Source organism: Aythya fuligula, chromosome 2, assembly GCF_009819795.1.
Source record: "Aythya fuligula isolate bAytFul2 chromosome 2, bAytFul2.pri, whole genome shotgun sequence".
Classification (NCBI taxonomy): Eukaryota; Metazoa; Chordata; class Aves; order Anseriformes; family Anatidae; genus Aythya; species Aythya fuligula.
Genome location: NC_045560.1, coordinates 98923374 through 98936204, shown reverse-complemented (window position 1 = coordinate 98936204; position 12831 = coordinate 98923374). Strand labels below are relative to the sequence as shown.

At 39.6% G+C, this 12831-nt stretch overlaps 1 protein-coding gene across 1 annotated transcript; it reads left to right on the top strand.

Annotated features, from left to right (window-relative positions):
• Positions 1 to 621: 621 nt before the first annotated feature.
• Positions 622 to 12589, top strand: CNDP1 (carnosine dipeptidase 1). The gene is made up of 12 exons (XM_032182338.1): positions 622 to 724; positions 1312 to 1430; positions 2046 to 2189; positions 3248 to 3410; positions 4451 to 4539; positions 6458 to 6658; positions 8046 to 8130; positions 8673 to 8833; positions 10366 to 10530; positions 10697 to 10838; positions 11229 to 11376; positions 12462 to 12589. Exons 2-12 carry the CDS (start codon positions 1353 to 1355, stop codon positions 12565 to 12567), a joined length of 1482 nt encoding a protein of 493 aa, XP_032038229.1. The 5' UTR covers positions 622 to 724; positions 1312 to 1352; the 3' UTR covers positions 12568 to 12589.
• Positions 12590 to 12831: the final 242 nt, after the last annotated feature.

Here is a 12831-nt window from a genome sequence, read left to right as displayed (position 1 = left end):
ACATTTTTTTGCTTAGAGATTTGCTGGCTCTAGTTTGATTTTAAAGATCAAACCTCCAGACTCTCTGGAGTAACTGAGGTGTAGGAGATGAACTACCTGACTGGGTTAAAAGACCATGCATACCCTTGAATTTTCTTTATTATTATTTTTTTAATTATTATTTTTGCATGTTTCAAGTACCATTGCAGTAGAAGTGGCTGTGTCCATTGCTGGAAGGACACCGTGTCACTGGGTGCTGCAACGCCTTACCCATCCGCTTGTTTCCCAGGCGGAATAACCCCAGTTCTTCTTTCCACTCCCCTCCTCTCCTTACTTCCTCTCCCTCCTCTTGTTCATAACATGGGTTTTCCATCTTCCTTCTCTGTCAGTGAAATGTAATTGAAATTATTATTATTGCTACAGACTATTATCTTAACAGTGCATCAGAATTAAGGAGTTAGGTATGGACCTGCAACTGCATGTTTCATCCCCAGCATAGAATATTTTTCGAGTCAACATGTTAGGTCTTGACCTTGGGACCCATCGCATTGCACAGCCCAATATAGCAGCTATTCTGAATTTAGCCCCACCCTCTACGTGTTACTTGGCTAACACTGATTCAGGAACTACAGCAGGCACTTCAGGGAGACAAGAAAGGAAAACTGCAGAAAGGAAGAAAAGCACTGAAATACTATGGTTTTTAAATCTTCACCCATCTTGTGAAAAACAAGGCACAGAGAGGTTTGTAAGTACTAAATGACTTCTGCACTTATCGAGTGTTTCAGTATTGCTGCTGTTCTTATTCAACTGCAGAAGCTATTTGCTGGAGCTACTCTCCTGCGCTGGGATTGCTATCCCTTATTCATGTGAAACACACAACGTGTGTCAGGGAATCCATTTTTCTCTCTCTTTCTGGAAAAGAGGAAGAAAGATGAGTCCCCTGGGCAGATGGTGCGTGTTGGTGTTTGCAAGTCTTCCCCTGCAGCTGCCTTTGCAGAATGCGCAGTGTGAGGTTTGTGCATTGAGAAATGATGCAGCAAGAATTTCTTTGGAAAACACTTCCCTTTATTTCCTTATAAAGCAGAAATTGTAAAGCTATTTACTCCTTGGTCATTTTTTTCCCCACATTTTTTTTCTTTCAGAAAATTAGTTATGAATTGATTTCAGACTTTATGTGATGAAATGTCTCAGACATCCTCTCTCATGGCCTGAAGGAATTAAATGAGACTTAAATAAGGCTCAGTGTTTTGCAGTTTTCTATGGTTTTCAGCAATTAACAGACATGCATATTGCAGGGTGTCTCTGATGTTGAATTTTATCTTTAACTTTCAGATACTGTCCACCTCACCCTCGAGCTGCCCTTCAAGGAAGGAATGTCCTCCTCATCCTCTTCAGCATTGGAGACTGAGATCTTCCAGTACATTGATCTGCATCAAAGTGATTTCATTAAGGTAAGAACTATATTGCAGGGAAGTGGCTGGAGGGCAGCAGTAATGTCCCGGAGGCCTGTGCTCCACGTGCCAGATGAGCATTTGCCACTAAGGTAACAGCAGCGTTTAGGATCTGGCATCAGGTGTGCCACATCTGTGCCACAAAGCAAGGTTGCAAGGGGACAGTCAGTACTGGGGATGCTGTAGGTGGAAGTGGGATTTGTATGGACCTCCATAGACCAGGTGGCTGTAGGCATCCTCCAGGTGTGGGCACAGAAAGACTCCTCTGAGCCAAAATGCACCTGAATGGGAGAAGCAAGCCAGACCTCGCAGATCCTGCCTCTGTCTGCAAGGGAGCTCTGCAGAGAAGTGACAGCATCGGGCTCTGATGATGTGCTGGGGGCTCCGATGAGCTGATGTGTACACTGTAGGCACAAGAAAGGTGATCCTAGCTCTTGGCAAATCTTTACCAGGTAGAAAAATACAGCTTCCACAATGTTGCTGTGACAGGATAGAAGGGAAACTCTCTTCCAATAAGAAGCTTTACATATCCACAGGCCAACCACGGATTCCTGGGTTTTAGACCAATTAGACCTCATTTAGACCTTATTGAGCTGTACTTGTCCTCCTGCACAGGATCTCAAGGAATGGGTGGCTGTGGAAAGCGATTCTGTGCAACCAGGCCTGAGGAAAGAAGTCATGCGAATGATGGCGTTGGCAGCAAGCAAACTTGCAGCTTTGGGAGCCACTGTTAATTCAGTAAACCTGGGGTCACATCAGGTGCCTGTCCTTTTCTTGTATGTAAAATGTCATACCTGCACATCTATCGTGTTCTGCCTACTACTTTCAATGCTATGTATATGCATATATCTCTTATGACTTACTGGTATTTTTGGTAGTTAGACGACAATTTATCAACAGTCCCACAGCCACACGATACCTGCTGAGTTCAGCCCCTCCTCAGACTGATTACCAGCAGGCTTAGTAGACCACACATGCAATTATGGTTGGCAAGTTATATAGCAACAGCCTGTGTCTCCCACAGCAAGGAATGGATGACCTGTTGTAGGAGCAGACACCAGAGATGCATCTCTGTCTAGGGCCAAAATATTGTTTCCCTTAAAACCATTATTTTCCTTTGATTGTTGGGCAAGAAGCTGCTATACTTTGGTATTGCAACAGACCAATACAAACCAATATTATTGTGAATACAAGGCAGTATACACATTATTTACTTCTTATTTCCCACTCCTGTGAGACACCCAGCCTCTTTCAGCCAACGTGGAGATCTGTTCTGTATACCTACAAATTATAGGATTAGTTTGGAACCTCAACCTAAAAAACATTCCTAAATAGCTGCTGCTGCATCCTGCCAGGAAAACTTTATTTTGTTTTGTTATTTGAAGTTGCAGGCCTCCTGCCATCTGTCTGTTGCAAAATCAATCCCCACATGAGTTTCTGTGTGGCTTTTGACTATTTTAATGCCACAGCATATGCTTTTGTCACTATAGCACACAGTTGACTTTGTCTTCTCTACTGCTGGGAAGTAAAAGTTTATTAAAGAGTGCATTTATGACAGAGCAACATTAGAACTCTGTATAGCCCTGGAAAAAAACTAAACAGTTGGGGAGAAAATATTAATTCCTCTGGGTAGGTTAGATCTGGATTCAAAATCAGATTTAAGGACCTGATCAAATTAGAGCCAACTGAGTAGGCAGAAACATTTTCAGTACTGAGAATTCCAGTTCTTTTTACAACGTTTGCGAGTTTTCAGTTCTTTTTTTTTTTTTTTTTTTTTTTTTTTTTTCCTTTGTTGCTTTTTTAATATTACTTTATAGCTGCCTGATGGCCAGCACCTCCCACTGCCGCCTGTTATTCTCGGGGAGCTTGGCAAGGATCCACAAAACCCCACTGTCTGTTTCTATGGCCACGTGGACGTGCAGCCTGCCAGAAGGGAAGATGGCTGGAAAACTGATCCTTACACATTGACCGAAATTGATGGTGTGTACCTGGTCATAGTTTTTGTGTCATTATTTGGATCTGTGACTCTGGGATCTCCAGTAGGAGGAAGTTCTTTGTACACTTAACTACAGCACGAGCTCTTCTCCCACAGAAATCTATGGGACAAATCCAGCAGCTTTACATCTTGATGTCATGCTGTGACTGGTGAGACTCATCACTGACCGCTTAATATTTGGTGTGGAAAAGCCATGTGAGGTTAATGTCACTTTACAGAGTGTTCATTAGAGTCCATTTCTGCCTTAAGGTTCTTGTTGTGTTGTTGGATCAATCATTGTCCTTCCTCACCCTTTCTGTTCTTGCTTCATAATCCTTTAGCACCTCCACCCACCACACTGGAGCTTAGGAACATTTGGGTGGGAGATGGTCAGGCCCTTCTTCATGTAGCAACCTTTCCCCTGCAATCAGCAGAGCATGGAAAGCTCCTTTCATCAAAGGAATACAAATGTGGGATGGCAGGTTAGAGGATGAGTAAGCCCAAGAGCCCAGAGATCCTGATTCCCAGTACCATAACCATTAAGTGACCCTTTCCCATCTGCTGGGACTGGTTCCAAACAGCTTTACTGGGGTAACTCTTCTACCTCCAGTGGGAATTGGCATAGGTGTATATTGCTGTACCTGAAACCAAAATCTATTCCTGTATATAGCTGTATGGTTGAATGCTAAAAAAAAAAAAAAAAAATAATTGTTCTGTACCTATACCTGTAGGACCTGGTGCTTAGGGACATGGTTTAGTGGGTGATAATGGTAGTAGGGTGATGGTTGGACCAGATGATTTTGAAGGTCTCTTCCAGCCTTAATGGTTTTATGATTTTATGAAACAGATCTTAAGAACAAAAGTGGAACTCCAGAAATTGGTATTAACAAGTCAGTAAAATTCTGATTGTGCTGATACCTCTCTTGACACACCTCTTTTGAAGCTTTTGCTGCACCAGGAATTTGCTGATTGCATTGAAGTGACCTGAGAAGTTTCAAAGATTGCTTGAAAACTTTAATCTTTTTTTTTTTTTTCTCTTAATAAGGAAATCTCTATGGCCGTGGATCAACAGATAATAAAGGACCAGTCTTAGCTTGGATAAATGCAGTGGAAACATTTAGAGCCTTGAAATTAGTAGGTATCAGTGAGGAATTATTTAGTCATTACTATAGTACCTCTCTGGAGGAATGTGTTTACCTTCTTGTGACATAGATAATGCCTCTCTGTCCCAACAGACCATGTGTATTTTGAAATATCAGCTTATTTCTAATGCTATATCCAGGGCACTGTTTTCACTTCAGTACAAATACATATTTGGGTATTTTTATATTGAGTAGCCTTTATGCAATGTAGAAATAGTTTTGCTGTCATTGCCTTGCAAAGGAAAACAAACTAGGGGAAACATTCAATTTGTGTTACATACATTATACAGTTTTTCTATTTTCTTGATAGTTTTTTAAATGGTAAAATAACATACATCAGGGAATGGTGATGAAGTCTCATCTCCACTGTTAAATTCTGTTGGTCTTTGGCCTTGGCTACCTGCAAGTTACCTTCAGTTTGTGTATGCATGAAGAAAGCACCTAAAATGCTTATTCCTAGTGGGATGTTCTTTCAACAATAGATCTATGACAGAAAATGCTTTGAATGTGTGCATTAACCAAGTACAAATATATTTGCCTAGAGACTGCCATAGGTCTAAGAACCAAACTCTTGCCTGAACTCTACAATGGCCAACATAGTTATCATTAAATCAGTCTGCATGTTTAATACTTTTGTGGTAGTTTTATCCCCAGTGCAAAATTAAGCCAACATATACTCTAAGTTTGTAAGTTCATCAGCAAATACCCTTTAGGGTGATTTTACACAATGCATTTTGTTAGATTGATAAAAAACAGTTTTCTCCCTCTGGTACAACATGAGACAGACTGAGTTGCAAGTCTTGGCTTTTAAAGCCTTTGTGCAGCCTCTGGAAAGCTAATGGTTTTCTTTCATCAGTAGGACTGAATCTACCTTGGTGCCCCTAAGTTCTAATACACAAACACATGATCTTATTTGCCTACTATTAGGTAATGATTATTATTACCTAATTATTATTATAAATTAGCTATTATCAATTTATACGTCTGTCTTTCTGCATCTTTCCATTTTTTCAAATCACTAAAAGCTATTTTGTCATTTTTAACAAGCAAACAAAAAGAAATATTTGTCATTTAGGGGTCTTCCCTTAGAAAACAGCACAGGCCATCTTGCAATATACATTGTTTGTTTCTAAATTTTCTGGGGCCATTTGACAAACCATCAGTGAACCCATTCATAGCACAAGTTCATTTAAACTCTAAACATTTGTTTCTGGGTTTAATCTGAGAATTGAATTAAAACAGAAAGCATCCTAAAGCCTGCAATGAGAAAATGAGTTGGAATGGAAAATAAGCTCAAATTTACTTCTCCTATGGGACAGGTCAGCATTTCCAACTCTCACTGTTCCACAATTTTTCTCTTTGTTACTCTTGGAAATGCATCCTTATGAGCTAGCAGGCCTACAGATTCAAGAACAACTATCAGGGAATCACCAGCAGCATTTTTATCATCAGATGACTACCCCTGGTGAGGGGTAACATGCGGGGAAAACAACAGCAGTGGACCTTTGCCAGTGCTTCCCACATGGGCTCTAGTAGTGGGAATACAAGAGGCTGGGAATATTCTGTGAAAATGCCATTGCCATTACACAGATTTTCCAAAGCAATTAAAGTATTTAATAGTACCAAAGAGAAACCCCACGACAGACTAACAAGTTTTCTGGAAACAGAAGTTAAAAGGTATTTGCTTTTACATTCTCCTTTAAAAAAAAGTAGAGAAAAACAAACTTTGATAGGAAACTGTATGTGTGTATCTATCAATACCCCTTCTATTGAAACAAGATGTATATCTTATGTCTCTCTTTTCCTAATATATTGCATACTGCAAGTCAGTCTGGTTTTTCTTTTTAAATATTCCTTTTTAATTTTGAAAGTGCTTGTTCCTTACCCAGACTTCTCTGCTGTTCATTCAGGCTATACCAGTAAACTTCAAGTTTATTATTGAAGGTATGGAAGAAGCAGGGTCTTTGGGGCTAGAGAAGCTACTTGAAGAAGAGAAACGGTGCTTTTTCTCAGATGTTGATTTCATTGTGATTTCGGACAACCTCTGGCTCAGCAAGAAGAAGCCTGCCCTCACATACGGGACTCGGGGCAACGCCTGCTTCTTTGTGGAGGTAAGAGACACAGGTTCGTGTGAGCTGGCAAGGCTTCTGACCAGAGAGCAGTGGTGCTCCTGTGATCACATCTGTCTCTATATGCAGAGAAAGGCTGACAGCAAACAGAATATTTACAAATGCAGGTCTTCTGTGCTCTTCCTTGCTTATGCAGATTTCCCTTCTCATTTCAGTGAGAAGCCTTATTTGCTTTCATTAATTTCTCTTCAATCATCATTTCTCCACTTAGGAGAAATCTCCACTCTCTCCTCTCGCTCTCTTTCCTACCCAATTACTCTCCTGCCCCTCTCCCTCATCACCCCTTCCTCACATCAACTCCATTCTCCTGCACCATTGTCCCTACACCACTCCCCAACCCCACTCCAACACTATTTCTTCTGCTGTTCTTGCCCCTCTGCAGCAGATACTGCTTAGTGCAACATCTCTGCCTAGAGGCACTCAATTTAGTTGGATCTCTGGGTTTAAAAGCTGTGCAAAATTTTCCTAACCATTGGCAGAAGCAAGTAACAGTGCACTGCAGTGTATTTAGCAGCCAAAATGAGCTATTGTGAAATGAAGTTTGTCATCTGGAAAACTTAAAGCATAAAAGAAATTCAGAGAGATTAAAAAAGGAAAGGACCTAAAGGAAAAATCTACATTAACCTTTATGTCTGAAAACGAACGAAATTTGTTTTTAACCAAAGCAACCTCTGCAGCCTTTATTCAATTTTTCTAAGTCTAGATTATGACAAATTATGATATTAAAACATCAGAAATGGTCTCTGCCTGCTACCAGACAGTTGGATTTAATGAGGTTTAGAGAAGAATAAACAAGTTTGTTGCACAAATATAGTTTCAGATAAACCTGAGAATGAAAATGTGTCTGGAAAAACAACCCATTTAATAAAGCAAATGCCTTTTCTGTTCTAAGGCTGTGTGATTTGAGATGCTTCTAAATTCTTATTTGTTGCAATCTGGAATTAAGGTTGGACATATATTTTCTTAATGTGAAACAAGTAAGGTTCTTTCTTGCCTTGGTTATGAAGATTTTTGCATTTATTCTGCAATGTTAGAAACAGTAATATGCAGGTGTTACACTTATGATGTACTTAATCTTACTGAAGCAAAAGAAGGAATGGAGAGGGATCCTTGCTTTCAAGTGCCTGTAAGTAGTACAGACAGCCGAGTTTCTCTCTCCAGTGGTTAACAACAAAGCCCTCTTCTCTTTACCAGGAGCAGATTGTTCCTGACATGATGTTTCCTATTCCATTAATAGGAACTCATAATAGCTTTCCATTTATTTGTGGCCTCGTTTAAAAAAGCAAAGCTGCCAGTCCCTGTGGGAAACAAATACCTGCAGAAGAATGAGGTAGGGACTATTTACATCTGAGCCATGTTTTTGGCACAGGTTGAGGGTGGTGACAAGGACCTTCACTCTGGAACTTTTGGAGGCATCATTCACGAGCCGCTGATGGACCTGGTAGCTCTGCTGGGTAATAATGTGCATCATTGTTCAGGAGTAGCTGGGGAATGACTAGCAATCAGCCTAATGAAGATCAGTGCCATATTTAATTGATTCGAGTAAGTCAAGTCTAACTGAAGCATGATTTCCAGGTTTCCAAATCTCAGCACAGCTATGCTGACAGCAGTGGAGGAAGGCAATGTCCCTGGTAAGACCAGATGTGCAGTTGAGCTGTTTTCAGTCTAATACTCAGATGTTCATCAAGGATGTTTAAGGATTACCCACATACATGGGTAGTGAAACTCAACGTTTTAATGCAGATTTGTATCCTGGTAGGATGATGTTCTTATGTGACCCACTACAAACAGCAGCTCAGTGCTTTTCTTACTAAACATGAAAATACATCAAGTCAGGTGTGGCAACCTGATGGCTGCCTACAGTCATTAAGAGTTAGTCGTTAGGATTACTCATTTGACTAACTCAAAAGAGTTAGGTAGAAGGGAAAAGGTGTTGTGATTGCCAAGCAGAAGAAATGGGTCCTACTTTTAATGATACCTTTGTCTTCCTTCATAGACAGCCTTGTGGATCCCACGGGTCATATTCAGATCCCTGGAATCTATGACAGTGTCGCTGCCCTGACAGAGGAGGAGAGGAAATTGTATGAATCCATTGAATATGATATAGAAGAACACAAGAATAATAGTGGAGTGAAAAAATTCCTCTACAGTAGCAAGGTAAAATAAGAATATACAGGTGTGCATATATTTATATGTAGATAGATAGATATAGGTAAAATAATGTATTAGAAGGACAGCAGAAAGAATTTAAATCACCCCTTCATAGCATTTTTGGACAATGCCAGACTGAAAGATATTTTCAGTCAATGGCCAAAAAAAAAAAAAAAAAAAGAGAGAGAGCACAGAGCATTAAAATGTAAATAAAATTAATGTGCTGAAAATGTAAGTTACCACATCTGGGCAAGTTGATCCAAAATGTGAATAATAAATGAGCAAATTAAAGAGTTTGGCTCCTCCTCTCTCATACTGCGGATCCTCTCCCACCATACCCTGGCTAACCAACCAAAGATAGTAAGCATTGAAAACCCTGCATACTGGTTATGGAGTAGGAAAGAACCTATATTCAGCTCTGAAAAATGGGAGGCAGCTTTAGGCTGGTGTGTTTTGGGGTGGTTTTTTTTTCGTTAATTTTGTTTATTGATCTTGGTGTCTGTTGAGCATGCCAAAAACCACCCAAAGCTATAAGACTCTCTTTGCCGGAATTTAAAAATTATTTCCTAAATAAAAAACAGCAGGTGAGGGCTGACTTAGAAAAATCTCCTTGCACAAAGCTTGCAGCTGGGAGAAAGGGAGGGGTGATTCATTTTTTATTACTAACATAATTATAATGGTATTAGTTCTAATGTGAATGTTTTTATTTCCATGAAGAAGCTTCTGAATTGGCCTAAACTAGACTGTAATAACTAATAATGTACAAGAATAATGTAACAGTAAAGAGTTTTGATGCTTTACCCATATGTGGGTGAAGTGGTGAAAATTTTTTGTGTACTTAAAGCTCCAATGTCATAAAAATGGAGTACAAAGAAAGGAGTAGTGCTCTGGGGTTCTGCACACATACCAGCTTATAAAAAGCTGTTTTTTTTTTTTTTTTTTTTTTTTTAAAAAAAAGTGTCCTCTTACTGTCTCTCCTTCTTTAGAATAAGTAGTTTCATTTTTATTTATTTTTATCCTTCTTACCTTCTCCAGGAAACAAAAAAAAAAAAAAAAAAAGGCATAAACTTGAATATTATCCCCTTACTTCTTGTAGTATTTAAGTGCTCGTTAGAAGGATTTCTCACCTGATATCAACTGAATGGGGTCTGCCTAAACTGGTTACAGGTTTCTCCTTGTAGAAATCCTGAGATCCGTAGGTGGTAGAGCAGAAGTTGTTCTGATCTCACTTGGCACTAAAAAAATCACTGCTGTGATATTTTTAATATTTCTCCACATTTCTTGTCGTACATGAAAAGCTGTTCTCAATCTAAATGTTTCTACAGAGAAACAAATGTTGACTGAATGGAGCAGTATTTCTTAAAATTAAAAAGATAGCACTAGTTTGAATTACAAATCAAATATCTTTAAAGTACAGAGGTCTCCAAGTATAACGTGGATGGAAAATGTTTTGTGTCTTCACATTGTTTCTATCAATTGTGAATGGTTCCAGTGTCACCCTCTTCCCCTCTTCTATTTTTTTATTTTTTTTTTTGAAGGAAGAGATACTTCTGCACCTGTGGCGTTATCCTTCACTCTCTATTCATGGGATTGAAGGAGCTTTTCATGAACCAGGAATTAAAACAGTCATTCCAGCAAAAGTCATAGGGAAATTTTCAATTCGCCAAGTCCCCTACATGGACCTTTCAGTTGTGAAACAACAGGTAAGAAGCCAAAGCCAGGTTCTTTCTAGTGTGTGAACCAAAGTCCCTCTTAGCACCTCACAACTTCACAACCCAGTAGTAAACTGGGTGTTTCTAGCATTTAGCTGTTTGTAAGAGCAATTTCAAGAAGATGAAAGCACCTAACTGGAAGGTGTTTGCCCTGTAGGTGGAGGAGCACTTGAAGAATGTGTTTTCCAAGAGGAACAGTCCAAACAAACTCAAAGTGTCTATGCCACTGGGTGCGAAGCCCTGGGTTGCTGATGTTAATGATCCACTATATAAAGCAGCAAGAAGGGCAATAAAAACAGGTACACATCTTCTTTTTTTATTTTTTAATGTGTCTGCAAGTTTGCAGGAGAACTGTGCTCATCCACAAAGAAAAAAAGAGATTTCCCAATTCAGTGTTATGGTCACTTGCCCTTATGTATCTCATTGATTTTGACAGAACAGCTCAGCCTCCACATCTTGCTGAACTGGGGTGTATTTAACAGGAGTAGCCAAAAAAATGACTTGTTTAGTTCTTTCATGTACAGTTACAAAGCCAGAGGTTTGTGGAGTGAAACTGATTCATGACATCATTTAGATACAGTTTCTACTCAGAAGCTCTTCGTGATTGAGCAGACTGCAGATATTTGGTAACAGAAGAAAGCATCTTTTGTTTCACTTATGAATGAACCAATTCTTTGCATGTATTTCAGTTTTTGGAGAAGATCCAGATTTTATTCGGGATGGTTCAACAATTCCTATTGCCAGACTGTTTCAGACCATAACGCAGAAAAGGGTGATAATGTTTCCGATTGGAGCGGCCGATGCTGGGGAGCACTCCCAAAATGAGAAAATAAGCAGGTTCCTTTTATTCATTCGTTTGTGCTATAAGAGAAGGGGGGGAGAACTGAAGTCTTCTGGTGCTCACACATAACCACTGACAGATGGAAACCTTTGCTTTCCAGTGGACGGTCCCAAGCTACTGTCTCCAGCAGGCCTGGTGTGTTGCCATGCAGAAAGCAGAATTCCAGATTTATCACATACTGACATGTGTTTTTCATGAAATGTCTGCTCCATCTTTAAGTACATACAGCAGCAGTTTTCATTGCCATGCCAGTGAAATTTCCCTCTGTCTGAAATATGATGAAATATGGGCACCTTTCCCCACAGCATCCATTCTGAAGTGTTGCAGTCAGAGGTACTCAGGCTGATGGTGAAGTGTAGTTATATTGCAGCGAGCCAAACTAGTGTAACTATATCAAAATTAGAGTGCTGCCCTTGCAGTTTCTGAGTTGGGTTGTGCCAAGCTCATCCTAAAATTAATTCTCAGGTGATTTTTTTTTCCCCTCGGTATAGCCCCAACACTGTTGGTTACAGATGAAAGTAATCAGCATGTTTTACACTGAAACAGTTTTCTCTGAGAATCCTGCAGAGGAACCCTGCAGAGGCATGCCAGTTGCAGGGCATCCAGAATTTCACTGCACTTTGTCCTTTTTTCAGGAAGCTGTTTCATCCTTCTGTTATTTGCAATGTAAATGAGTGAGAGTAAACCACATCTGCACTCTGCACGTAGGAGAGTAAAATGAAGTCACCTCTGTCCATTTATTTTGGCTGTGACAGTTATGATCTTGACTCTGAGAAACTTGCCATCACTGCAGGCATGAATGGGGAGCTAGAACATAGCACTTTTTTCCTCAGAAAGATGTTTTTCCTCTTACCCTTCTCCTGAATTAGATTAAGTCATGACACAGAACAGTAGTAAGGACCTGACAGAGTGATTTCCCATGCTAAACTCACCACTAATAAATTGGTGTTTCTTATTAGGATCTTTTTTCAATTCTTTGTGGTGGCTGGTCTTTCAGACTCCTTTAAACCTTTGGCTAGACTACTAACTGAACAGCAGACTGGCCTGACAGGATGTCATTCTCTTCTTTCCTTCTTAACAGACACAACTACATTGAAGGAACCAAAGTGTTTGCAGCCTTTTTGCTGGAGATATCAAAGCTACGTGGGCAGTTACATGAAACTTCCAGCCCAGAGACTAAGAACTGATAGACCATCATCACAAAATTAGCAAAGCATGTTTTTTTTTTTTTTATTATTATTATTATTATTATTATTTTTTTTTTTTTTTTTTTTTTTTTTTAGTTTTAGGCTTACTAATTTCCTGGTCTGGAAAAACATGTAAATCACATATTCTATGTGACTGAATTTGTGGAAAAAAATAAATGCTGTGCATAATACATGTTCCTTAATGTCACTTTCTTTACAACAAAAATCGTAAACGTGTTTTGGCCAAAATTTGCCATCAGAAGG